The sequence below is a fragment of the Mycothermus thermophilus genome, assembly GCF_041956435.1.
Source record: "Mycothermus thermophilus strain CBS 625.91 unplaced genomic scaffold VTJ04scaffold_1, whole genome shotgun sequence".
Taxonomy (NCBI): domain Eukaryota; kingdom Fungi; phylum Ascomycota; class Sordariomycetes; order Sordariales; family Chaetomiaceae; genus Mycothermus; species Mycothermus thermophilus.
In genome coordinates, this window is record NW_027191427.1 from 3,771,178 (window position 1) to 3,796,322 (window position 25,145).

General features: G+C 57.9%; 11 protein-coding genes across 11 annotated transcripts; 4 read left to right on the plus strand and 7 right to left on the minus strand.

Moving 5' to 3' along the window:
* Window positions 1-663: 663 nt before the first annotated feature.
* On the minus strand, window positions 664-3,185 carry VTJ04DRAFT_1395 (uncharacterized protein; the record flags this gene model as incomplete). Its single annotated transcript, XM_069359077.1, has 3 exons — window positions 664-2,745; window positions 2,800-2,914; window positions 2,986-3,185. 3 exons carry the CDS (start codon window positions 3,183-3,185, stop codon window positions 664-666), a joined length of 2,397 nt encoding a protein of 798 aa, XP_069224003.1.
* A 658-nt stretch (window positions 3,186-3,843) lies between these two features.
* On the minus strand, window positions 3,844-5,477 carry VTJ04DRAFT_1396 (uncharacterized protein; the record flags this gene model as incomplete). Its single annotated transcript, XM_069359078.1, has 3 exons — window positions 3,844-4,706; window positions 4,763-5,083; window positions 5,150-5,477. The coding sequence occupies 3 exons, from the start codon at window positions 5,475-5,477 to the stop codon at window positions 3,844-3,846; spliced, it is 1,512 nt and encodes a 503-aa protein (XP_069224004.1).
* Window positions 5,478-7,296: 1,819 nt separating this feature from the next.
* On the minus strand, window positions 7,297-7,740 carry VTJ04DRAFT_1397 (uncharacterized protein; the record flags this gene model as incomplete). Its single annotated transcript, XM_069359079.1, has 2 exons — window positions 7,297-7,500; window positions 7,543-7,740. The coding sequence occupies 2 exons, from the start codon at window positions 7,738-7,740 to the stop codon at window positions 7,297-7,299; spliced, it is 402 nt and encodes a 133-aa protein (XP_069224005.1).
* A 41-nt stretch (window positions 7,741-7,781) lies between these two features.
* On the plus strand, window positions 7,782-11,221 carry VTJ04DRAFT_1398 (uncharacterized protein; the record flags this gene model as incomplete). Its single annotated transcript, XM_069359080.1, has 4 exons — window positions 7,782-7,930; window positions 7,993-8,105; window positions 8,174-8,464; window positions 8,532-11,221. 4 exons carry the CDS (start codon window positions 7,782-7,784, stop codon window positions 11,219-11,221), a joined length of 3,243 nt encoding a protein of 1,080 aa, XP_069224006.1.
* Window positions 11,222-11,698: 477 nt separating this feature from the next.
* On the minus strand, window positions 11,699-12,733 carry VTJ04DRAFT_1399 (uncharacterized protein; the record flags this gene model as incomplete). Its single annotated transcript, XM_069359081.1, has 1 exon — window positions 11,699-12,733. One exon carries the CDS (start codon window positions 12,731-12,733, stop codon window positions 11,699-11,701), a length of 1,035 nt encoding a protein of 344 aa, XP_069224007.1.
* Window positions 12,734-13,275: 542 nt separating this feature from the next.
* On the plus strand, window positions 13,276-15,706 carry VTJ04DRAFT_1400 (uncharacterized protein; the record flags this gene model as incomplete). Its single annotated transcript, XM_069359084.1, has 5 exons — window positions 13,276-13,285; window positions 13,349-14,017; window positions 14,070-14,139; window positions 14,196-14,289; window positions 14,636-15,706. The coding sequence occupies 5 exons, from the start codon at window positions 13,276-13,278 to the stop codon at window positions 15,704-15,706; spliced, it is 1,914 nt and encodes a 637-aa protein (XP_069224008.1).
* Window positions 15,707-16,185: 479 nt separating this feature from the next.
* Window positions 16,186-17,247, plus strand: VTJ04DRAFT_1401 (uncharacterized protein; the record flags this gene model as incomplete). The annotated part of the gene is made up of 2 exons (XM_069359085.1): window positions 16,186-16,533; window positions 17,239-17,247. 2 exons carry the CDS (start codon window positions 16,186-16,188, stop codon window positions 17,245-17,247), a joined length of 357 nt encoding a protein of 118 aa, XP_069224009.1.
* A 375-nt stretch (window positions 17,248-17,622) lies between these two features.
* On the plus strand, window positions 17,623-18,436 carry VTJ04DRAFT_1402 (uncharacterized protein; the record flags this gene model as incomplete). The annotated part of the gene is made up of 2 exons (XM_069359086.1): window positions 17,623-17,743; window positions 17,841-18,436. The coding sequence occupies 2 exons, from the start codon at window positions 17,623-17,625 to the stop codon at window positions 18,434-18,436; spliced, it is 717 nt and encodes a 238-aa protein (XP_069224010.1).
* Window position 18,437: 1 nt separating this feature from the next.
* On the minus strand, window positions 18,438-18,917 carry VTJ04DRAFT_1403 (uncharacterized protein; the record flags this gene model as incomplete). Its single annotated transcript, XM_069359087.1, has 2 exons — window positions 18,438-18,585; window positions 18,793-18,917. 2 exons carry the CDS (start codon window positions 18,915-18,917, stop codon window positions 18,438-18,440), a joined length of 273 nt encoding a protein of 90 aa, XP_069224011.1.
* Window positions 18,918-18,968: 51 nt separating this feature from the next.
* On the minus strand, window positions 18,969-20,121 carry VTJ04DRAFT_1404 (mitochondrial 37S ribosomal protein mS38; the record flags this gene model as incomplete). The annotated part of the gene is made up of 2 exons (XM_069359088.1): window positions 18,969-19,759; window positions 19,833-20,121. 2 exons carry the CDS (start codon window positions 20,119-20,121, stop codon window positions 18,969-18,971), a joined length of 1,080 nt encoding a protein of 359 aa, XP_069224012.1.
* A 1,242-nt stretch (window positions 20,122-21,363) lies between these two features.
* On the minus strand, window positions 21,364-24,425 carry VTJ04DRAFT_1405 (uncharacterized protein; the record flags this gene model as incomplete). Its single annotated transcript, XM_069359089.1, has 5 exons — window positions 21,364-21,581; window positions 21,674-23,218; window positions 23,280-23,505; window positions 23,557-23,755; window positions 23,818-24,425. 5 exons carry the CDS (start codon window positions 24,423-24,425, stop codon window positions 21,364-21,366), a joined length of 2,796 nt encoding a protein of 931 aa, XP_069224013.1.
* Window positions 24,426-25,145: the final 720 nt, after the last annotated feature.

The window sequence follows — 25,145 nt, forward strand, 5'->3', positions numbered from 1 at the left end:
AAATATGTGTAGATATACCCGGGTGAAGGTGATGGGGTGCAAAAAAATAGGAGGCCATTGACAGGCTGGTTATTATGTCTTAAATGACGTGATATCGATATGAGTTTTATATTGTCTCTGGGTCTCTCGACACATTGCGCACTGAAAAACCAAAGATGAAGAGAGGGATATCATCACATTTTCCATCGTTACACGACAAACACGTCCCAACGCACTTCCCGTCGTATATCATACAATGTACATCACAAGCCTGTCGGGCTATATCGTACAAAACCTCTGGCATGTCATTTCACAGGCCGTCCCGATTCCAGACCAGGTTCTTCTCCTCCATCCCAATCTACCCAGATCGTCCCTATGCTTTTTTTGCACTAGGAAACTTCTATTGCTAAACCATGCCGCGGCCAGCTCGGTACCAGCTCCGTTGCGCCAGAGATACTTATGGGTATCTATCTTCCCAGAGCACCTGCGCCTGTAACCCGATGTCCCTCCTTCTATCAGGGAGCACATGCGTGTAGCGCTGAGCAGCTCCTCTGTTCTCCAGCAACTCGGAAAAGCGCAGGGCGCCGTAGCCAAGTGCTCTTCCCACCTCCCAAGAAAGGGAGCAAAGAGGTAAAGAAAAGAACGACTCTCGTTCGTATGTACAACACCGGCCACAGCAACCCCTTACTTTGTCCTCTTGGCCTCCAACTCCTTCTGGTACGCCGCGACCAGCTCTTTCTGCAGGTGCGGCGGGGCGGGGGCGTAGTGGCTGAACTCCATGCTGAACTCGCCCTTGCCCTGGGTGGCGGCGCGGAGGTGGGTGCTGAAGCCAAACATGGCGTTGAGGCTGCACTCGGCGAGCATGGTGAAGTCGTCGGTGCCGACCTCGGTGTCGACAATGTTGCCGCGCTTGTTCATGAGCATGAGGATGTTGCCCTGGAACTCAGCGGGCGCCGAGATGGTGGTCTTCATGAGCGGCTCGAGCACGGCGCCGCCCGCGTCCATAAAGGCCTTGCGGAACGCCATCTGCGTCGCCAGGTTGAAGGCGTAGTCGCTCGAGTCCGTCACGTGTGTCGCGCCGTCCGTGATGACCATGTGCACGCCCAACACCTTGTGCCCGAGCAGCGGGCCCTTGAGGCACGCCTCCTCGAAACCCTTGCCGCAAGCCGCGAGGTACTTGTCCGGGATGCTGCCGCCGACGACGCGCGTCTCGAACTTGTTCGCCTCGGGGTTTTCGGTGTTGGGCTCGATCCAGCCGACCACGCGGGCGTAGTCGCCAGGGCCGCCGGTCTGGCGCTTGAGCAGGAAATCGAACTCGGCGCGCTTGGTGATGGTCTCGCGGTAGGCGACACGCGGCTTGCCCGTCTCGCAGTCGACCTTGTACTCGCGGCGCAAACGCTCGACGTAGATGTCGAGGTGCAGCTCGCCCATGCCGCTGATGATGGTCTCCTCCGACTCCTCGTCGACGTGCAGGCGGAACGTCGGGTCTTCGCGCATGAAGCGGTTCATGGCCTTGCTGAAGGCGTCGGCGTCGCTGCTGCGCTTGGGCTTGATGCTCAATGACATCACCGACTCTGGCACGTACATGGAGCTCATGCCGTACGGCAGGCGGCCGTCGGTGAAGGTGTCGCCCGAGGCGCACTCGACGCCAAAGACTGCGCAGATCTCACCGGCGCCGATCTCGTTGACATCCTCCATTTCATTGGCGTGCATGCGCACAATACGCGGGATGCGCACCTTCTTGTCGGTGCGGGAGTTGAACAGGTACTGGCCCTTCTTCAACGAGCCCTGATAGACGCGCATGTAGGTCAGCTGTCCGTAGGGATTCTCTTCAAGCTTGAAGGCGAGGCCGACGAAAGGCAGCGAGTTATAAGGCAGCAGCTTGACGGGCTGCTCGCCCTTGGACCGGTCGAGCGCCGTGTTGTCGACGTTGGCGGGATTCGGCAGGTAGTCGCAAACGGCGTCCAGCAGAGGCTGGATGCACTTGTCAGCGAGGGCCGAACCCATGAGCACAGGAGTGAACTTCAAGCCGATGGTAGCCCGGCGGATGGCCGCCTTGATCTGGGCGGGAGTCGGCTCCTTCTCCTCCAAGAACATCTCCGCCATCTCATCGTCCACGTCGGCCAGCTTCTCGATCAGCTCCTGACGCTTCTGCAGGGCGAGTTCACGGAGCTCCTCGGGAATGACGTTGGAAACCTTGACGTTGACACCGCGGTGACCGTCGTTGCGAATCGCCTTCATCTCGATAATATCCACGACGCCTTCAAACTCCTTCTCGGAACCAATGGGAATCTGAATGGCGGCAGCAGGAATGCGGAGCTTCTGGTTGATCATCTCAACGGCACGGAAGGGATTGGCACCCATGCGGTCCATCTTGTTGACGAAGCTGATACGCGGGACGTTGTAGCGCTTCATCTGGCGATCGACAGTGATAGTCTGACTCTGGACACCGCTGACGGCGCACAGCACCATCACGGCACCGTCGAGGACGCGCATGGCACGCTCCACCTCGATGGTGAAGTCAATGTGGCCGGGGGTGTCGATCAGGTTGAAGTGGTACGTCTTGGTCTCGCCATCCTCGACCTTGTTCCAGTCGGCGAAGGTGGCGGCGGACTGGATGGTGATACCGCGCTCCCTCTCGAGTTCCATGGAGTCCATCTTGGCGCCGACGCCGTCGCGACCCCTGACTTCGTGGATGGCCTTGACACGGCCGGTGTAGAAGAGAATGCGCTCGGTAACGGTGGTCTTGCCGCTATCGATGTGTGCCTGTCGAGCTGCTCAGTCTCCGCCGCCAGGGGGCCGGCGTGTGCCACAACGTACTGCAATACCGATGTTCCGGACCAACGACAACCTCTTGGCCTCCTCGGGGGTCACGCGAGCGGCCGCAGCCTCGGGGGTCATGTTGGCGGCGGCGAGTTCCTTGGCGGCCTTGAGCCTGGGAGGGGTGTCAACCTTGATGTCGCCCACGTGGTGGGAACCAGGAGGATAGGACGGGGGTTGACGTACGCAGCCTCGGCCGCACTGGCGCGGATAGGAGTCCTGCTAAAGTGCCGGAGGCCGGAGAACCTGGGGGTGTAGCATTGGGCCTGCGAGACGGCGGGATGGATGGCGGCGGCACGAAGAGCCAGAGCAGCATAGCGAGCGCCCTGAGCAGATTGTGCCGCACACCCAGTGTTTAGGGCGGCCGCAGCCCGGATTGCCCGCATCTTGAACGACAATAGCGGACCGAGGGGGAAAGAATGACTAGAGGAACGAAGAGTCGTTCCAATGGCTCAGATCAGAGTTGGTAGAGGTAGTGCGTACCCCTCGAACTTGGATCCAACTTGAGCAGTACTAAGTACAAGACACCCAAAAAGGTGCGGTGGTTCGTGAATTTTTAAAGTGGGTCCCGGAATCGGGTGGGTCCACCGGCCGTCCCATCCCGGGGCATGCCGATCCACCGGTTCCTGCCCCCGTCTCCGGCCCCCAATGGCCCCCAACTTCCGGTTGTGTTCAACCCCTGGACTTCAAATTAAACCTTCACCAAGTCATAGGTATAAAGCATAAGGCACCCAGCCAGAATTTGATCCAAACACCTCATGTTTTATGTTTGTGTATTTCCCATACAGGAATGCTCCCGGATTCTTCGCAAAACCAAAACGCCAAACCAAACTCCCGGAAACCAAACCGCCATGCATGTCTCATAAACGCCTGAATAATCGTACACACCCCTCCGTCCACTTGGAACTCCGTTCATCTTTTTTCATCAACAGTCGCCGATATGCCCCTCCTCTATACTCATATGGGTGGATAAAATCCTTCGGTGACCCCAGAACAAAGCAGCACAACCGACGTCACCCCCTATTCTATCCGAACCGAACAAGCTCAGAGCAGAACAAACAACCCCGACCCGAGCATCGTCAACACCATCGTGAGACCAACGACAGCCATCTGTCCCGCGCCAAAAACCGGACCAAGACCCGATGCAGCGCTTTCGTCGCCGCTCTCGGGAGCGGGTGCATTGAGGTCGAGGAAGCCTGACTTGGCAGCGTACGCCGGGGTCGTAAAGCTCGGCTTTTCCGTGGCCTGCGCCTGGTCCGGCGCGGGCGTGGCAGAGGGGATGTGGGCGCTCAGACTGGGGAAGGGCACGATGTTACTCTCGGTGGAGTTGAAGTCGGTAGCGGCGATGCCGATCTGGTTGTTGACGAGGTCGTAGACGACGTATGCGGACCGCAGGAAGGTGTCGCCGAGCAGGTACGGCGCCGAGGTGAAGTTTTGGATGCCGAACCGGCACGCCTCCTCGCCCGAGTACTTGCCCGACGTGAATAGCGGCGCCGGCCCGCTCGTCAGGTCCAACACCAGCTCGTCCATGCCCACCTTGATGCGCGGCCCGCTGGGCCCGGCGAAGCCGAACGAAAAGTACCCCTTGCTGGTTCGCATCTTGCACGGGATCACGGCGTTGCCCAGCTGATCGCTCCAAATGGCGCCAACCTCCCTCCACGTCTGCTGTGCGATGTCTGTCGGGAGGTACGACAGCGTGGTGCCCGAGTCCAAGACTACGGGGATGGGGAACTTCCGGGACGTGAGCGTGTCTTTGCCAGACGCGCTGACGGCCTGGAGCGACGTGAGGTACACCTTGAAGGAGGTGCGGATATCTTCAATGGTTGGCAAGATGTCGATCCGAGTCAGCTCACCGACATACTTCTTCGTGTCAATGCCGCCGAAGAGAATGTTGCCCGAACTTGCGTCTGGCTTGTCGTCAGCATCTCTGACCCGCCAAGATGACTTGCATGACTCAACTCACCGAGATCGTTCAACCACAGGCTGTATGCAGCCGTGTTGATCAGGCCCTCGTTGACCATCTGGATGGGGAGATTGGGATACATGCTCCTGAGTGATTGGGTGGTACCGACGATGGCCTCGTTCTGCGGATACCCGACGCCCACCAGACCGTGGTTGATATCGGTGTCTGAGCCGAGACCCATGGTCATGTTCTGAATAACTGCCCCGCCAATCTCGAAAACATCGGTAAAGTAATCTCCCTTTGCATAGCTTGTGTCAACGTAGGAAATGTCAAAGTTTCCTTCTCCGACCACCTCGAATGTCTCGGACTCGTCGGGGTTAACTGCGCCGAACAGGTTAGTCTTTTCTCGTCTCCCCAAGTACGTCTTGGCCGCCATGGACAACATACAAGACCCGAAACTACACCCTCTGTCTCCTCTCCTGGAGCACACCTGAGCAGTGCTGGCTGGGACCCAGATATCGCTGCTGCCCGTGTCCAACTGGAGTGTCAAGTCCTGGCCCGGAGTTCCGATCTGGCATGTCGCAAAATAACCTCCGCGCATCTCCTCGTTGGTAATAACCTCTTCGTACGTGTCTGCTCGTTTCCCTAGCCTCGCCAACTCTTGCCGGCGGTCCCGGCGGCTGATGTCCCACCTCACGACGCCGGGAGGTGTTGATGCCGCACAGGCGGCCCCGACGAGAAGGGCTCCCGCAGCCAAAGCGCCTTGTGTCCTCATGGCGTGGAATTGAGGATCGAACTTATGGTTGTCGTTTTATATACCGGCAAAAATAAGGATACAAAACCAAAGAGCGTCGAGCAAGTTCCAGAGTCTCGGACGATCCTCGAGGGGGAAACAAGGCCAGCCACGCAAACAGCCGCACTTGGGAAGCCGAAACGCCAAGCCCCGGATGCGCAAAGACGATGCAGTCCGGTAGCTATTAATGGACGATGACGGGCGATTGAGATGGTACAGTATGCAGCGAAGACAAGATAGATCCGGACGAGACGACAACTCAAGAGACCGGATGGGGAGGCTTTATGTTCAAAGCGCTGGCCTGTCTTGTCTGTTGACGCTCCCGGCGGGGCACCGAGAGAAGAGCATGGTTCACAAAACAGGGAAAGGCATGCGCATGAGGTGTGGCTTGGTGAGCCGCATGTGTTTTTAATTTTTTCTCTCGTCAGCAGCTGCGGCGTTTTGTCAACCACCCTTGCGCCAGCGTGGAGGCGACTGACTCGCTGCGCTGCTTTTATGTGTTCGTTGTTTGCGGTTTTTCCACACTGGAACATACCCGGAGGAGGTCAGGATTCCGAAGCAGAGGAGACGGAACCGACCAAAGCCGCGCGGCACTGCAGTGATGTCACATGGCACTATGCTGGTCTTGGCTACGACAGCGACGTGGAGAATGCAAGCGGACGGGAGGCTGGGGAAAGGCCGCAAGCCACAGACAGGTCTTGCAGACAAGACGAGACGACTGACGGCGAGTGGGTTGGGCCGGAGACCCCGTGAGCCTCAACGCTGTGCCGAACACCTACTCCATACACACCTGCGCCAGGTAGGTATGTACCTGAGGTAGAGTGTTGGTGGGTTTAGACTCGGGAACTAGGCGCAAGATACGAGCCGGTTGAGCTCCTTTGGACATACAGATATAAAAAAGTCTCAACGAGCCAGGTTGGTGTCAATGATTGACACACGAGTACTTCGTGACGCCCTACCTGTAGTCGAGACAGCCATCGCCAAAGACCACCCTATTGCTACGCAGTATACCTCTACCCAGATGTTTGGCCTAGGTGCCGTACCCGATATATCTCGATGTTGGCCTCCTCAACCGATTTATTTTTCTCAAATTCAACGTATATGTGGGCATTCCTATCACCATGAATAGCCTAGTTATTCCGGCTTGTCTGTGTCCTGAAGACGGTCTCAATGATGGGTGATTCGGAAAGCACTTCGTAGGGAGGAGCTTGTCCATTCGGGATTCCAACACCAGGAACCAGGAGAGGGGTTATTGCAAGCAGATAGGAAGGAACACCGCTCGATCATGTACAGAACCGATCAGGATGTGTCTGATGGAGGAAATTTCTCATAGATTCAACCAATGAGAGAAAGCTCCCATGGGTATCTGTAGTGATCGAAGATGGCCCCAGGTACAGTAGGTATAGGTGGGTGACGCAACCTGGGCATTCCAGTTGTGGCTGTGCAGCTGCCACGGAATGTCAAGAAGTGTCACGGAGTTGTCGAACCCCAATCTCAGTTCCATTCCCCAATCTGAGGCATTCCCTCGGCCGCGTGGCCGCGTGGTCGTGGCAATCAGCAACCCCCTGGACAAGCACAAGCGGGACCGCGGCCGCATCCGATCTTCACCTGTTGGACAGTTGGACAGGAGCTGCTGAGGTCTTGTCCTTCCCCAGGCTCTGCAGAGGCTCCACATCGACATCATCAGCGCCAAGCCAAGCAAGGCCAAGGCAACGAACGGGCCGCCGCGACACCGTCTCTCCCCCCAGCCATCGCATCAACACCACCTCGGGGCGCCGCCTGACACCCTCTCCTCCTCCGTCTACGGAGCCGTGGCTTGCCTCCGCTCTCGCCGCTCCTTCAACCTTGGGTTTCTGATCTCCAGATTGTTTTTTGTTTGTTTCTTGGGGTCCCGCAGATGGGATGCCCGCTGTTTAAATCCAACCGTCTTCTTGTCTTGTTGCTGCCGCTGCTGCTTTAGCCGAGGACCGCCTGATAAGTCAGCACCGCCCATCCGGAATTCGATCTAGGTCGCTCAGCCGTGGGCAGCCCCCAACAGGCTATCGACCTGTCTGCCCGTCCCGTCGTTCCGGCCGGTTGGTGCTCTGTTGGCCGTCGTGGTGTCGTCGTTGTACATACATCCACATAGCGAGCCGATCCGCCGCTCCCTCCCTCTCCTGTGTTGTCTTCTTACCTCTTGCTCCAACAACCTCTCAACTCTGAGCATCCTCCCGCTTGCGTATCCATCATTCCGACTCCAGAGCATCAGCCGAGGCAGCTTGTTTGGCCTCCGGCCACTTCATCCCAATGGCGCGCCGACTAGGCCGTGCGCTCGCCCTGGCGGCGCTGGCATTCTCGCCGCTCGCCGATGCTTACAACTACTCCTCCATGGATATCGACATGATGCGAGCCCAGCTGGCCCTGATGGCTGACCGCCCAAAAGACTGCCCGCCATGGTAGGCAGCCGCTTCGTCTTCCCACCCCGCGCTGGCCACTCACACTGACGCTTCTCGGGCAGCTTCAACTGCAACCTTCCCATCTATTCCTGCGGCCAGTTCGCCCCATGTAGCACATACAGCGGAAAATGCGACTGCCCTGCGGGCTTCGGCGGCGACAACTGTCTCGAACCTTGTATGTACCTCTGCTCCCCCTTATTCTGCTCCCAGATCCCGTCTCTGACCCTGAATGTCATGATACAGTGTGCGGATCACTTGCTCGAGGACCCGACCGGCCGACACGACAGGGCAAATCCTGCCAATGCGACGAGGGTTGGACCGGTATCAACTGCAACGTGTGCACGAGCGACAGGGCTTGCGATGCCTTGACCGAGACTGGCGACGGCGGCGTTTGCTACACTGGCGGCGAGGTTGTCAAGCAAAACTACCAGATGTGCGATGTCACAAACAGGGCCATCCGTGAGCTCCTAGGCGCCCAGGTGCCCCAGGTTACCTTCACCTGCAACAAGGCCTCGGGGGAGTGTGATTTCCAATGTGAGTCCTCGGCCCATTTATTTCGTCGTTGGCTGTCTAGATTAGATGCTAATTGCCTGATCGCCAGTCTGGGTGGATGAGCGCGAGTCCTTCATGTGCCACCTCAACGAGTGCGTGTCGAGCGCCAACTTCGACATCTCCGGCGGGAAGAACTCGACCAATTACCGCTGCGAAAAGATCCGTTGCGAATGCATCAAGGACCGCATGTTGTGTGGTGAGAATGGCTCCGTCGACATCAGCGACTTCTTGGTCGAGATGATCCGCGGTCCCGCCGAGTTCCAGTGCACCCAGAATGCTGGTGAGGAAAAGAAGTGTGCTTTCCGGGAGCCCGAGATGAACAACCTCATCAGTGACATCTTTGGCGACTCGAGCATCCTCTTGACGTGTAACGCCGGCGAATGTCTGTACCATACCGAGGTGCCCGGCTTTGCCCCTGAGGTGCCTAAGATCAACACCCCGCTCATCGCCGGCGTCATCGCGGCCTGCTCTCTGTTCCTGGTGGCCGTCATTCTCGGTACTTGGTACCTCTCGCGGAGACAGTTCAAATACGGGCCTATCCATCTCGACGACTCGGACGACGAAGCAATCAAACTCATGGCGGATCACAAGCCCGCGTCGCTTTACTTCCAGAATGTCCGCTACACCCTGAACGGCAAGGAGATCCTCTCGGGCATCCAAGGCATGGCCCACCCGGGCGAGCTCACCGCCATCATGGGTGCATCGGGTGCTGGCAAGACCACCTTCCTCGACATCCTCGCTCGCAAGAACAAGCGCGGACAGGTCTCTGGCGACTTTTACGTTAACGGCGAGAAGGTCAGCGATGCTGACTACAAGGCGGCGACCGGCTTTGTAGACCAGGAAGATACCATGCTCCCAACGCTCACAGTTCACGAGACCATTCTGACGAGCGCGCTGCTTCGCCTTCCACGGGACATGACGCGTGCTGCCAAGGAGCAGCGTGTGCTCGAGGTCGAGAAGCAGCTGGGCATCCATCACATCCGGGACTCACTCATTGGCTCTGAGGAAGGCAAAGGCCGCGGTATCTCGGGCGGTGAGAAGCGCCGTGTCAGTATCGCCTGCGAGCTGGTTACAAGCCCTTCAATCTTGTTCTTGGACGAACCCACCAGTGGTCTCGACGCCTACAACGCCTACAACGTTATCGAGTGCCTGGTTACGCTGGCTAAGACGTACAAACGCACCGTCATTTTCACGATCCATCAGCCGCGCTCCAACATTGTTGCTCTCTTCGACCGTCTCATCTTGCTGGCTCAGGGCAAGACGGTGTATTCGGGCCCCCTGCACCAGTGCCAGGATTACTTCGACCGTATCGGCTACAGCTGCCCGCCTGGTTTCAACATTGCCGACTACCTTGTTGATCTGACGATGCATGCTGGTTCCACAATCTCGACGGACAACGGCGATCTCATCCCGGACGCTGCGAGCAGCATCGGCCCCAGCAGCACCAGGGCTGTCAAGTCGATCGCGAGCGTTTCGACTGCGAACGTCGGCGATGAAGCCGCTGCCGAAGGTTCTTCGTCTCGTCCAAGGGGTCATCGTCGGGACTCGGTCCGTATTCGGCAAGAAAGGGAACTGTACACGCGCCGCAAGCACGCCACCGTAGACACGGCGGCATCCTCGGACGCGGGCGATGACGTTGGTGGTTACAAGCTCTCGTCGTCTCTGCACCGCGTACCTCCCCACGATGATGACAACGACGACCTGCCGCCTCCGGCACCGACGGGCACCGATCTCGATATCCTTGTGCGCGCCTACCTCCAGTCGGACATTGCCGCGACGACGCACGAAGAGATCCGACAGGCTGTCGCAGGCGCTATCAGCAGCAATGGTCACAACTCCAATGGATACTCGGTGGAAGGGCCGAACATCTACACGGGCACCATGGGCCGCGGCTATGCGCGCATTGGATACTGGAAGCAATTTGTGCTGCTCTCGCAGCGGACCTGGCGCAACCTGTACCGCAACCCGATGCTGATGCTGACGCACTACGCCATCGCGATCCTGCTGGCCGTGTTCGCCGGATACCTCTTCTACGGTCTGACCATGGACATTGCGGGCTTCCAGAACCGCCTCGGTCTCTTTTTCTTCGTGCTCGCGCTCTTTGGCTTCAGCACGCTCACGACGCTGTCTGTCTTCTCGCAGGAGCGGCTGCTGTTTGTGCGGGAGCGCGCCAATGGCTACTACTCGCCCATCACCTACTTCGCGGCCAAGGTGCTCTTCGACATTGTCCCGCTGCGCATCATCCCGCCCATCCTGCTGGGGGCCATCATCTACCCCATGACGGGGCTCGTGGCGCAGCTCGACAAGTTCCTCATCTTCCTCCTGGTCTTGGTGCTCTTCAACCTGGCCGCGTCGGCCATCTGCCTCTTCATCGGCATCGTCTGCAAAGACCACGGCGTCGCCAACCTCATCGGCAGCCTGGTGATGCTCTTCAGCCTGCTGTTTGCCGGCCTGCTGCTCAACCACAACGCCATCCCGCCCGCCGCGCTCTGGCTGCAGTGGCTGTCCATCTTCCACTACGGCTTCGAGGCCCTTATCGTCAACGAGGTGACGCAGCTGACGCTCATTGACCACAAGATCGGCATCGATATCACGGTCCCCGGCGCTGCGATTCTGAGCTCGTTCGGCTTCGACAACCAGGCCATGTGGCCGGATATCTTTAGACTGGGAGTGTTTGGGGCGGTGTTTATCGTGCTGGCTTATGTGGCGATGCATGTGATGCTTGTCGAGAGGCGTTAATGATGTCTGGGCTCTCTCAATGTTTATTTTTGTTGGATGTTGGGTTCTGTTTTGGGAGAGGGGGAAGGGACTCGGAGATGGGAGGCGTGAGAGTCGTGGACAGGTATATAGGTATGGGCGATGGATTCAGCAATGGGGTTCGGGCGTTGGTGGGTTAGTACGGTTTTGCATTTCATCACTGTTTTGCTATAACCAAGTCTCGTCTCTCTCGGCATCACACTTTTTGTGGTGGTACATAGGTACGTAGACGTCGTGAAGACATGTCGGAATGCACATACATATATATCCTTGAATCCCGTCATCACCCAGGGTTTCTTCTACAACAATATTGTACATGGCTTTGAGACACGAGCTGTCCAGCGATGATGATAATGGTTTGTCATCGCTGGGAGGCCAGCGTTGGTTCCTCCACTGAGACAAGCCGCCACAGAAACACTCATCATCCACATAAGTACCGCCCCGACATGAATCCTTCCTTTACAACTTGCTGCCGGTGAGTTCCTCGGCCACAGTCTTTTGCCGCGCCGTCGTCTTGGTCGCCAGGGAGCGGTGAGAATCGGTAACCTTGGACGACGTAATGCCCGTCTGTTCGCCAAGCACCTCGGCCACGCTCACGGGCGCGTGCTTGTCCCAGATGCTGCGGCCGGCGCTGTGCGTGTCGACGACAAAAGCGTCCTCGACAAACAGCTCGTTGATGCGCTTCTCGAGCTCCTGCTCGTCCACGATGAAGTTGCCCGCCGCCACGTACAGTCTCGCCAACGCATCGCGCCGCGCCTCGGCCTTCGCGGCCTGCCGCCGCTCGTACTCGGCCCGCGCCGCCTCCGCCCGCTCGAACCGCTGCGGATCCAGCGGCACGTGGGTGCTCGCTGACGTCGACAGGCGCACGCTGCCGCGCGTGAGCACCTCGTCCAGCCGCTCCGGGGCGTTGGCGCGGGCAAGGTTCTCCTGGCGGCGCTTCTCGGCGCGCGCCTTGCGGCGGGCCTCGCGCGTAACCTTGCGCGAGTAGAGGCCGCGCAGGCCCTGGGTGAGAGCGGCGCGGCGGGCGTGGGCGAGGACGCGCCGCTTGGCGTCCTCCTCGGAGCGAGGGGGTTGGCCGGCTTGTTCGGATTTGGAGAGTTGAGTGGCCGCGGCGATGTACTCGGGCTGGATCTTGCGGTCGCCGTCGCGCTTGGGGAAGATGTTGCGAGGGACCGGGAGGTGGCCTTTAATTGGGGGCAGTTTTTCCTCGGTGTGTTGAGGTGGTTCGGGGACGGTGATGAAGCGCGGGGATTCGGGCGGGAGGGGGACGGTCCTGGTGTTGGTGGTGCTGCTGGTGGTGGTGTTACGGGCGGAGGTGGTGGTGGTGAAGGACCGGTGGAGAAGAGTGGTTGGGGATGGTGTTGATTTGGTGGCCAGAGGGCGGGCTTTATGAAGGGTGGTTGTGCTTGCGGTGGTGGTTGCCGGCGAGATGCGGCATGCTGAGAGGGCGGCTTGGAGAGTACATATTGACGGCCGGGGAAGTGGTGGTGCCATGGTGGTGGCTGTTGTTGGTGACTGACACGGCGATAGAGGCCAATCAGGTCTGAACGAGCGGATTGGGTGCCGGACGAGGAGATCCAAGTCGAAGTCGAGGTCGAGGTTGGGGTCGTCGTCGCCGGTGCCGCCCGGAATGAAGTGAGGTTGAAGCCCGGAACTGGAATTTGTGAAAGACCTGCCGAACCCCAGCGGCGGGACGGAGGGACCAGAGGGGACCTATCCGCGCTAGTCCTTGTTGGGATTAGTATCGCCAAGACTTGCGTCGTTCTGCCGCGTCTCACCGCCAAATTTTCGCCGGAAGCCAACCTCTTGGCCCCACTCTCGCCAAAACTTTTGATTTGATTGTTTTCTTCCCTCGCTCACTTCCACCAACCTTCACTTCTTTCTTTCTTCCTTCTCCTCGTCTTCCACACCAGCCCGATTTCCCCGTGGAAGGCCGCTGCAGTGTGTCTCTCCTGCAGCCGGGGATAATTGACAATTCTTTTTCCATCCACACCCTCCAGGCACATCAATCGGCTCTGCCGTAAACAGTCGCCAGGATGGGTACAGGTATGCTTTCAGTCCTGGTCCTCTTGATCGTGTCGCCGACATCCAATGGCTGACCCCCATCAGCAAAGAAGGAGCGCAACCGCCTCCAGCGGGAGGGCCGGGTCGCCGGCGACCCCAAGGTGAAGGGCGAGAACTTCTATCGCACCGCCAAGAAGGTCAAGACCCTCAACATGTTCAAGGAGGGCAAGCCCATCCGGAACAAGGACGGGAAGATCGTCAAGGCCGCCTCGTACCAGAGCAAGGAGGTCCCCAAGGCCGTCATCGAGCCCAACCGGAAGTGGTTCACCAACACCCGCGTCATCTCCCAGGACACGCTCAAGTCGTTCCGCGAGGCCATGGCCGAGAAGGAGAAGGACCCGTATACGGTGCTGCTCAAGAGCAACAAGCTCCCCATGAGCCTCATCCGGGACGGTCCGACCCTGGAGGATGGCCTCAAGAAGCACAAGGCCAAAATGACCATCGAGGCTGAGCCTTTCTCGGAGGTGTTTGGCCCCAAGGCTCAGAGGAAACGCCCCAAGCTGAGCTTCAACACGGTTGACGAGCTGGCTGGCCATACGGAACAGAGCATGGAGTCGTATGAGGCGCGCCAGGAGGAGCTCAAGCTTCTCAGTGGCGCTGCCGGGTCGGCCGGGGCGGATGGCGATGCTGCACCTGAAGAGGATTGGAGCGTCTCCATCGCCAAGGAGGCCGTCTTCACCAAGGGCCAGTCGAAGCGCATCTGGAACGAGCTCTGTAGGTTTACTGTTTTGCCTTGTTCATGGCTTTCGTCGCTAACAATGAACAGACAAGGTGATCGACTCTTCCGACGTCATTCTCCATGTGCTCGATGCCCGTGACCCCCTGGGTACAAGATGGTATGTTGTACCAAGTACCGATCATCCAGAACGAACTATCCGCTGACGTCTCCCAGCCGACACGTGGAAAAGTATCTTGCCACTGAAGCCCCTCATAAGCACCTTGTGTTTGTGCTGAACAAGATCGACCTGGTGCCGTCCAAGACTGCGGTAAGTCTCTCATGTGTTTTTGTTCTGCTTCATTCGCCCCTCCATCAGCCAGTGGCACCAGGGTTTTCGTCAGGACACTTTCGCACACTCAATGAGAGTTCGTCCGTTACACCCCTGGAAGATCAATTTCCACTTCCAACCTCCCCGGCCTGGTCTTCAGGTCGGGGAATGATGGGCTCCGTTTTGGAGTCCGTCACTGGATACCGGACTTGTTTCACCAGAGTTGAAGGCCGCCACCATCCTTTCGATGGCACATGGTTGTCTTCTTAGTTGTGATTCATACATCTCAACCCGTCTCTTCTGCTGCTCTGTCCTCTGGACCGACTCGATGCTGACTTGACACAAGGCCGCCTGGATCCGGGTATTACAAAAAGATCACCCTACCTGCGCCATGCGCGCCAGTCTGAGGAACCCGTTCGGTCGTGGCTCGCTTATCGACCTTCTGCGTCAGTTCAGCATCCTTCACAAGGACCGGAAGCAGATCAGCGTCGGTTTAGTCGGTTACCCCAACGTGGGCAAATCGAGCATCATCAACGCCCTCCGTGGCAAAGCCGTCACCAAGGTTGCGCCTATCCCCGGCGAGACCAAGGTGTGGCAGTATGTCACGTTGATGAAGCGTATTTATCTTATCGACTGTCCTGGTATCGTACCGCCCAACCAACACGACACGCCGCAGGACATCCTCCTGCGTGGCGTCGTCCGTGTTGAAAACGTGGAGAACCCAGAACAATACATTCCTGCCGTGCTGAAAAAGGTCAAGACGCACCACATGGAACGGACCTATGAGCTGAAAGGCTGGAAGGACCATATTGAGTTTCTCGAGATGCTGGCCAGGAAGGCCGGTCGTCTTCTCAAGGGTGGAGAACCAGACGTTGATGGCGTCGCCAAGATGGTTCTGAATGACTTCTTCCGTGGCAAGATCCCCTGGTTCACACCTGCTCCGCCCATGGAAGGTACGGAGGGAGATGCGACGGTTGAAGGGAGACAAGGGCGCTACGGCGAGATGCCGTTGAAGCGCAAACGTGACGAGACCGAGAGCGTCGCGGACACGTCGTTCGCCGGCTCGACCACAGTAACGGGCGGTCGCGGCGACGCCGAGTCGGAGTCTGAGGATGATTTCTCGGGCTTTTCGAGTGACAGTGATTCGGATTATGGAGACGGGCCGGTGGAAGCGGCCACGGAGAATGGTGCGGCGGAAGACATGATACCCCTGGAGGATTCAAGCGACGAGGAAGAGAATGATGATGAAGAGGAGGGCAGCGACGAAGAGGATGAAGAAGATGAGGATGGGGATGAACAAGAGGAGGATGACGATGATGAGTCTGACATTGAGATTGAGGGTGCAGAAGAGCTGCTCTCGTCGGATGAAGAAGAGGCGCCACCACCACCGCAGAAAAAGCGGAAGAAGGGGAGGTAGATGTTGGTCATATAGCCAAGTAATGAATAAGAAGCATGTGAGCACGCCATTGCTCCTTGCATGTCATGTCAACTTTGTGTCCAGTACTCGAAGACAACGCAAGCATGTGTGGACTGCCACGTGAAGCCTCGTTAGGGGCAATGTGTTACATAGGTGTACGTGATGCTTTTTGTGTCTCAATTAAGATCCGAGAAATATTGACGTTTACTATGTGCCTGCTTTGACAACGTAACCCCACGAAGACGATAGCGGTGATGTATTTGGTTCACCTGACGCTCGCTGTGGGGGAGTCCTTTTGGGACCTTTCTAGTACCCCCGGCTTTGAGATAGACAGCACAGCACGTTTTCAACGATGAGGCCAACGGGGGTATATATTGACTCACAGGGCTATTCTTGTTCCCGGTCCTGTATTTTCGCTCCTCAAGTATTAAGAGATGGGTGGAGGTTGGTCCTCTTCGATCTCTGATCATAGACATATGATGAACTACGATGCCCTTGTAATCACCAAGGTCAGCTGTTGCCACTTCCTGGAGATATATCTAGGCACCACTGCCACCAACCTGGTAGTCGTCATGGGCGCTGTGCTCGCCGTCCTCTTCCGTCCGTGGACTTGGACCTGGATACGGCCCCGCCGTCGACCACCACCCCGTGACCGTGGCCGTGGGGGTGAGAGTGACCATCACCGCCCCAACTACATGGAGCTCGATCTGGAGGAGTACTACTATCTCAACAGGACCACGCTATCGCTTACCTCTTCGGAACTCTTGTCTTCGTCATCAGCGGATGGAGAGGAGGACCAAACCGCCATGACGATGACGACGAACCGGGTGCGTGGCGGAAGTGGGCAAGCTTTATTAAATCATGAATTGGATGAGGCGGGAAGGCGGGACAGGGATGATGATGGGCTGTTACCGCTGCTGCCGGAGGATGATGATGATGCGCTTTACTGGATTTTTTCGGACGACAATGACTCTTGGTGGATTGCTCGAGGTCGAATATGGCGTTTTCGTCTTCAGAGGAGGAGGAGGACGAAGGGGAGGAGTGGAGGGATGTATTAGGGGATGGTAAGGAGGGGGGATGGATTGATGTGAGTTGGTGGCTGTTCCTCAAAAAAGGGAAGGCCAGAAGAAGGGGGAGCGAGATGTGAATCGCTCCAGGATACCTGACTTGAGTTGACTGACGTTGGTTTGCTTCGCAAATGGAGAGACGCAGATATTACAAGGGTAACCGACCGCAGAGTTTAAGGGGTCAGAGATGAGTATATCACCGGTGAGTTGCCAACATGATGATTTACTTGCCAGAGCTTGAACTGAAATAGGAGGTAGACGAGGGTAATATGGAGCTAGCCCAGGTATACTATTAATATATCAACATTGAGCTTATATTATTCACTTCGAAGGATTCGTTACCTGACTTCTTGGACGTTTCCGATATGGTTCAGATACAACCATAAGTATTTTTGTTTTTGCTATCATATCTTTCCTCTTCAACCGTCCGTCTCACGGAAACCCCTAGGCTGACTTACACAACAGCATCCCTAACCCCGAGACGTCCAAACAATTCTTCCGACAAGCAGACGACAATGATGCAATCCGGGACGGGACATGACAAAGCTCCCCGTCCTTGCCTTCCCCCACCTGCAACTGAACGTAACATCTGCTCGTATTGCATCATTCTCTCCTGCTCTCTGCCTCAGTCAGCGTCCCGCAGCTTGCTCTACTGAGGGGTTGTTAAATCTCACCTTGCCCAAACTCGACGCTGTTGTATCTTATTCAACTCACCATCTTGTAGACCCTCTCGTCAAAGTAAAAATCACACAATTGGAGCTCTCGCTATAGCAAACCAACCCCAGACCACTAATCAGATATCCTACGTACCTGATCCTCATATCTCCTCCTCCATCTACACCCACCACCATGGCCCTGCCTCCCAAGTTCAAAGGCCACCGCCTCACCTTCTCCGACGCCGCGGCCCCGTCCGCTGAGCCCCTCCACACCATTGAAGTCTACATCGACTACGTCTGTCCCTTCTCAGCCAGTACGTCATGCCACCCCAACCACCACTACCTCAAAATCCATGATATCTCTCCCTACCTAGGCCAACCAACCAACTAACCTCTCCTCTTCCCTCCCAGAAATCTTCCGCACCCTCACCACCTCCGTCATTCCGCACATCCGTGCCCACCCCACCCTCGCCTCGCGCGTGCAAATCATTCTGCGCCAACAAATCCAGCCGTGGCACCCTGCTTCGACCCTCGTGCACGAGGCCGCGTTAGCAGTCCAGCGCGTCGCCTCTTCCTCCCCCTCCTCGGACTCGGGAGCTGCTGCTGCCCCGGCGCGCACCGCGCACGAGGTAAGCGCCCTCTTCTGGGCTTTTTCCGCGGCCCTCTTCGACTCCCAGGCCAGCTTCTTCGACGAAGCCGTCGCGTCGGAGCCGCGCAACGCGACGTACCGCCGCTTGGCGGCGCTGGCGCGCGAGAGCGTCGGGGTGGACGAGGAGGCCGTGTACAACCTCTTGCGGGTGCCTGACCAGAAGGACGGGGCGGAGGCCAAGAACGTCGGGAACGGCGTGACCGCCGACGTCAAGACCATCGTCAAGATGGCGCGGTTGACCGGGGTGCATGTCACGCCGACGGTGTTGTTGGACGGGGTGGTGGTGCCGGATATCAGCAGCGGGTGGACGGGGGAGCAATGGAAGGAGTGGCTGGATAAGAATATTTGGATTCAGTGATTCAGTGAACGAGCTTTGAAAAAGGAGGGTTAGGTGGGCAAATGAAGTCTGTGTAGTCCAAGGGACGGGGACTGGGAAAGGTTGAGATACTAGCTAGGGGAGAAGGCGGATGAAGGTTGGAACCAGCATATGAAATAAGCACACAAAAACTACAAGCTACCATTAGTTGGTTGATGCTTGAAAATCCTTGAGCTCTCGTTCAACTCTTCGTCTATGTCGGAGTGATTATGCAGAATGCAAACAGTCGGGATGATGCCGAGAGGCGCAAGGAAATAAAAAAAAAACACAGACCAAAAAAAAGTCATGATGCTTGCAAGACCAGCGAGGCAGCGAGTCTTGACAGGACAATTGTACACACCACACACACCACCATAACACCGCCATCTCTAAAAACACACACAGGATCGTGCGCGGAGAAATGATGGGGAGGGGAAATATTTACACACACGTGTTGTCGGTGGGGGAGTCTCCATGAAACCATGCCAACAGAAATCTTCCACCTCCTCTGCTCCATGTTTGCACTCCCCCCTCTTTACAACCGATCCAACTTCCTCCTGAGGTTGCGGGTCTTGCGCATGAGCTTCTTGTACTTCTTCTTCTTCATCTTGAGCTTCCTGATACGGCGCACGCTGATGGCCTGCATCTGGCGGTTCCGGCGGAGGCAAGACTCGTCGTAGCGGACCTGGCGCCACCACATGCGCTCGAGGAAGGTCCGCGGGCCCCGCTCGGAGCCGTCGTCCTCGATCAGCTCCGGGCTGTGCGCAACCACCTTGACCTGGCCGTCGGCGTCGACCGTCTCCTCGATAGTGACGACGGCCTTGTACACGCGCGTCTGCGGCTCGGTCTGGGCGGCGAGCTCCTCGGCTCCGTTGGCGGCAGGTTCGGTGACAGCGGTATCGGCGGCCCCTTCGGCAGCGGTGGTGCTCGTAGCGGCCTCATCGACGATGGGCTCGGGCGGCGGGGGCGGTGTGTAGGGCAGGTACTGGCCGGCCAGGGGGTTGAACTGGAAGTGCAGGTTCGTCTCGGAACCGTCGGCGTGTCTCAGGCTGAGACGGGCGGTGCCGTCGTCGGCGGGCTCCTGAGAAGAGTGTTGTTGTTGCTGGTGCTGCTGCTGGGTTTCCTGGTTGGCAATGCTCATTCTCGACAGGGGCTCCTCGAGGTCATGTACCGTCTGCGACAGCGTCGAAAGCACCTCCGATACCCTGCTCTGGCGAGAGCGCGTGGCAAAGATTTTGGCAAATTCGTCGTCCGACACCGTCTTGGGCAATAGCTGCGTCACCGAAATGGGGCGGTGGAGGGCGAAGAAGGTTGAGAGGGCAAGGCCTGTGGAAGTACAATGTCAGAAGCTGTCGAGGACGCTTGACGGCTTGCAAAGCAAATGAAAAGAGTTATTCACCTTCATCTCCGATATGCCTCGTGCTGGGCACGCTCGGCGGTTGCGGGATGGGAGCCTTGGACTTCTTTTCTGATTTGGAGCCTCGTGACGAGGGGACGGAGCGCGGGGTGAAGTCGCGGGAGCCATCGTCCGGACTTGACGGCTTCGACGACGAGTAGCGGCGCTGTTGGAGGCCGGTAGAACGGAGCGGGAGGGTGAAAGCGGCCGTGGAGGCGGCTCGTGAGAAGGAGACGGGGGACGAGGAGGAGGGCGCAGCCGCAGCCACGACCCGTCGGACCGAGGGCAGCATGGCGAAGAAGAGGGGCCGCCTTGAGGCGGGAAAGGGGGGCCGTGAGGTTGTCAGACGGGAGGAGAGTCAAAGGACCGAGTACTAGGACGGCGTCGCGGGGTGGTTTCGGGGTTGGGACGCCGTAGCTAGGGTGGTTGTGGTGGGCGTCGAGGGCAGGGAGTCGACGACGGTTGACGCAGAGTGACAGCAGCAACAGCGGCGGCCTCGAAAGTGAAAGTCCTGATCCAAGATTGCCCGTTTTCGCCGCGCTAAATCGATCTCCCGGGTCTTGGCGGCCAGGGTAACGGTGGGGCACAGAGGGTTAGGGGTGAGGTGAGCTCTGTTCTGCCTCTGTGAAGTCAACGAGTTGCAGATTTGGATTTTTCTTCCTTCTCTTTTTTCAACAGAGAAGAAAGATGATGTTGATTCGGGTTCGGTTTCTTGAAGTATTTGAAGCCATCTCCATTGTGTTCATCTCACTGCATGCTCGCCATGTGGCTGACACAGCCGTGCCTTGCCTCTTTCAGCGTCACGTGGCAGCCTATGGATCCAAACATCAGGTCACCCCCTGCGGCGTCCCCGTTCCAGATTCCCCGCCATTGAGATCATCAAAGACCCGATAGCATCTCTGATTGCCGAACAAGCCCGATAACATCCTGGTTGTACAAAGTACGTACCAACATGGTCGGTGAATCTCTATCTCGAAGCTGAATGAGGCACCTCGGCCACCTGGTCCCTGTTATCTGGACCAGCCACCAGCCTTATGCAGCGGTGAGACGCAGTTGGTGGTGACCTGGCATCCTTCAGGCACACATCATTTGTATGGATGTATGTACATACATACGGCCCTGCGTCTGGCCCTGTCGGGGGCTGGGAGGTCATCACCCCGACCATGTGACGGGACTGCCAAGTCCCTGTCGTTTCCCTAGTTATCTCTGGGACCAACATCAAACAAGCTTACTCCGTACTCGGTGGGTTCTATCTGGTGCTAACTATGGTACCTCCTGCAGAGCTTTGGGCATTCAATACCCCTAGTGAATGAGATAAGTAGCCCAATATGGAGTACTTCCATAGATAACCACAGCTCGGAGGCATGTCTGTCCGGGAAAAAATGGCTTTGCGTTCCCCAGAACCAAAGCTATGTCAGGCATTATGACATCATTTATGGTTCCGTCCCTTACGCGTTCTAGTTGCCGTTAAGACCTCCATAACAATCACAGTTCGAGCCTCATATCCAACAAATCCAACCTTAAAGAAAGCATCCTACCGTTTCTCCAGCGGAAAGTAGATCTTGACCTGCGCCTCATTCGCCCAGCCGCTGTCCAACCCCATTTCATCCCATGCCCTCTCCATGTCCACCTCAAGAATGTGTCCATTATGCTGACAGACCGAGACGGTATGGGGTGGCACCGGCTGCCCTAGGATGGCGACCATGAAGTCGTCCATCAAAGACAACTCGGGAAGTACCGAGATGTAGATCCCTATAACCAAATACATTAGCTCTTTCGTACATATTTCATGAGTCGAGAGGGCTCGTGAGCATTCTTCCGTGGTCCAGTCGATCTGTACTTACCCAGCACTCCCAAAGCCTTCAGAGTCGCGTCCACCACCACCGTCCCATTCTCTCGTGCCTCGAACCCAGCCCTCAAAACCGCCGCACAGCCCGTCATCTTATCTACCAAACCCAAATTCGCCAGCAGCACCTCCCTCCTACCCCCGCCGCTCGTCCTCGAGCTGATGAACTCCGTCAACGGGTACGCGCTCAACACATCATACCCGCCCGGTCCCAGCGCCACCGTTACCAGCGGCGGCGGCGAGGAGTTCTCTCCTCTCTCCCCGACCACCTCCAACGGCGGCGTGACCTTCCCGGTGCGATGCGAACGCACCACATACCTCCTCCCCTTCCCCGTCCCCGGAAAATCCTCCAGGGCAAGCATCTCCACCACCTCGCGCATCCGCGTTCCTGCTGCCTCGCCCCTCTCCTCCGAGCCGGCACCGGTGGTGAGGCTAAACACCCCGACAATCCCCGTCCCCGTGCCCCCGCGGCCGTGGAACGCGCCCACTTTCAACAACGCCGGCCCGCCCTCGCGAAACCCCCGATATCCTTGCGCCCTGGCGACCGCGCGGCCGACCACGCTCGGGCGGAACACCACCGTCGCCCCGCGCGGCGTCCGGCCCGTCACCTGCCGCAGCAGCTTCACATCATGCCTCCCCGGCACGTCGGTGATGCACACCGGCCCGCCGGACACGCACCGCGCCGCGGCGTGGAATCCGCCCCATTCCCCTTCTCTTCCGTCTCCCGTCACGGTTTGGAACATATCCCAATCCGGCAGCACGCCCAAATGCTGCGCCAGCAGCGCGTTGTGCGCGTTCGCCCACACATGCCACGCGTGCGCTTCGGCGGAGCCGTCGGGCGCATAATCATCCGAGTTGCGCCACGGCGGCGGCGAGCGGCTGCCCGCGCGCGCGAGCGGGCCCCGAAAGAGCAGCGCCGGCGGACCGTGCGCCATGCACGCGATCGCCCGGTCGGTGCCGTACCCCGGGAAGTGCCGGGCCGAGGCCAGGATCCAGGCGTTGAGGTAGGCGGGCAGGAGGGTGCGGCGTGCGGAGGCGGGGAGGAGGGTGTCGAGCATGTATTGGGCGTCGGTCTTGACGCCGGTGATGCCCCGCGCGGATAGGAAGGTGTAGAAGTCGTTGTAGAAGCGAGAGATGGAAGAGGGTGAGATGACGGTGATACTGTCGGAGGGTGTGGTGGATGGGTCGAAAGGGTCATGACGGGGGATGGAGATGGTCGGATAGCGCTGGGCGAGAGGGCCGGAGGGGTTTATGCCGCCCCAGTAGCCGAGGAGGGCGTGCCAGACGGCGATGTGGTGGATGGATTTGTGCCGGGATTGGATCTGGCTGATGAAGCCCCTGAGGCCGTCCGGGAAGCCTTGGGGGTCGGCGTCGAAGTCGTCCCATGTCCGCTTCCACTGGTTGCCTCCATCTTGACGGGCAAGGTCTTGCCAGTTGTCGTCGATGATCAGGCTTGAGATTTGTATCTTGTTCTCGGCCAGCATGTCTAGCGCATGGAGCACCTTGTCTGCTGTAAGGTCCTGGCCAAGCGAGTTCCAAGTGCCTGGTTCGTGAGGTGGTTAGAGCATGGTCGAGATCAAGGTGTCTGGTGAGTCTCAACTCACAGTATCCCAATCCATCATACCAGTTTTCATACCACAGCGGCTGGGCGTCGTCATCCGTCGTTTCTGTTGGTGTTGGTGATGGCGAGCCAGAATCTTCGACAACCACACCGGTGGGTTTCACGAGCGCCCGGGCGTGATACATGACGGCAGCAATGGCAGTCTCCAAGGAGTCCCCAACGGCAACCAAGACAGTTCCAACATCGGGCTTATCGCCATCATTTCGAAGCTGCCAGAATCAGTCCCGGCTCAACCATCTGGAGAGTCAGGGACCACTTACATGAAGCATCAAACGCCCCGACTCTCCGCTGCGGAACAAGGTCACAACATCACCGATGCCGCTCATACCCAGGAAAACCAGGTGTTTGCCCTCGGGAGATAGAAAAGAGCAAAGCAAGGCGTCTTTATCGAGATGGAAAGTCGACTTGCCATGCCTCGGAGCTAGCCATGCCGCAGAGTTCCTGACCAAGGCAAACCATCTAGTGAAACCAATTTACGTATCATTAGCATTTACCCCCTATTCACCTCCGGCAACTCTTACCTGAGGAACCGACCCCAGGGAACGCCCAACGGGACATCAACAACCGTCGAGACGTCTTCCTTCGCGGCATCCACAGGGGCGTGGACCAGCCACAAGCGCGTCCCCGGGGCCTGGCTGAGCTGGCCCCTCCACTTCAAGGCCGGGTTCAGGTCCCGTATCAAGTCCGGGAGGGTTTCGGGATCATCATGTTGCGTGGGCCGGCGGTCGATGATTGCCACGCCGTCCTCGGAGCCCTGCTCGCTGCGCACCCAGCGCCACTCACCGCCGTCGTTCACGCTCCATGGCCCGAGACAACGGAACTTGACCGTAAAGGCCAACGACGGCTTCTTCACTGTCACGTCGGCTCGAAAGTACAGCCTCGTTGCGCCGTCCCCGGGAGTGTGAACATCAACGGGACGGTCGTCTGGCGGGCTCGGGGCGAACTTTGTCTCGGTCCACCCCCCGGTCTCGTCGTCGGCATTGCCCGAATGCCAGAGAGCCACCTCCCATGACGCGGCGGACAGTGAAGTGGGAACTTGGAGGACGGCGTGGATGGTCAGGCTCCCATTTCTGTCTGGGAGTTGTGTCACCTGCCCAAGGGGCGGGTATGTGGCAATGAAGGCCGTCATCTGGGGAGGTGTTTATCTGGAGGAATCAATAACCCGTGTAAGTGACTGTGTTAATAGGACACGGGAAGGTTTCCTGTTCCTGTTCCCGTTGGGCTTCGTCACAAACAACCCAAGACGCACACGCAACCTCGTGTTGGAAATACAATTCAGCCTTTTCAAGAATAACTTTGATTAATGCTTAGGAGGCTCCAAACAGATGTACGCGGCAAAGACATGCTCTTTAACTGGCACGCGACCAAGTTATCATGTCCAATTGTCTGTTGGACGCTGTTGCCATGCCCTGGCTGTTGCATCACTGCGCAGCTGTAGCTTCCCCTCGATTGTCCAAGATCGAGATGGAGCTCGGACCACCGAGCCCAGCTCAGCCAATCACACGCTCCCAATTTCCAAATGCCAAGAAACGGCGCCGGACGACGGGCAGCTGCCGCACGTGACATTGGAAGCTTCCCGGGCCCCACCCGCAGCTTTTGGCCCGGCCCATCCCGAGAGCCCATTGCCTTGCAACAAGTCAGGTTGCGGCAAAAATTACTCTGTACGCCCCGGCTGCTCAACCTCTCAGTGCTTGCAACTGCTCCAGATTTTGACAGCATCCGCACCCGCTTCCGCAGCCGGGAACCCAAAGTGAGGAGACCTCAACCTCCTTGACTCTGTCAACCACCGCAATTGTCCCAATTGCCCGCCCATCCGACCCCTCCCTCCCCTCACTTCCACCTCCATAGC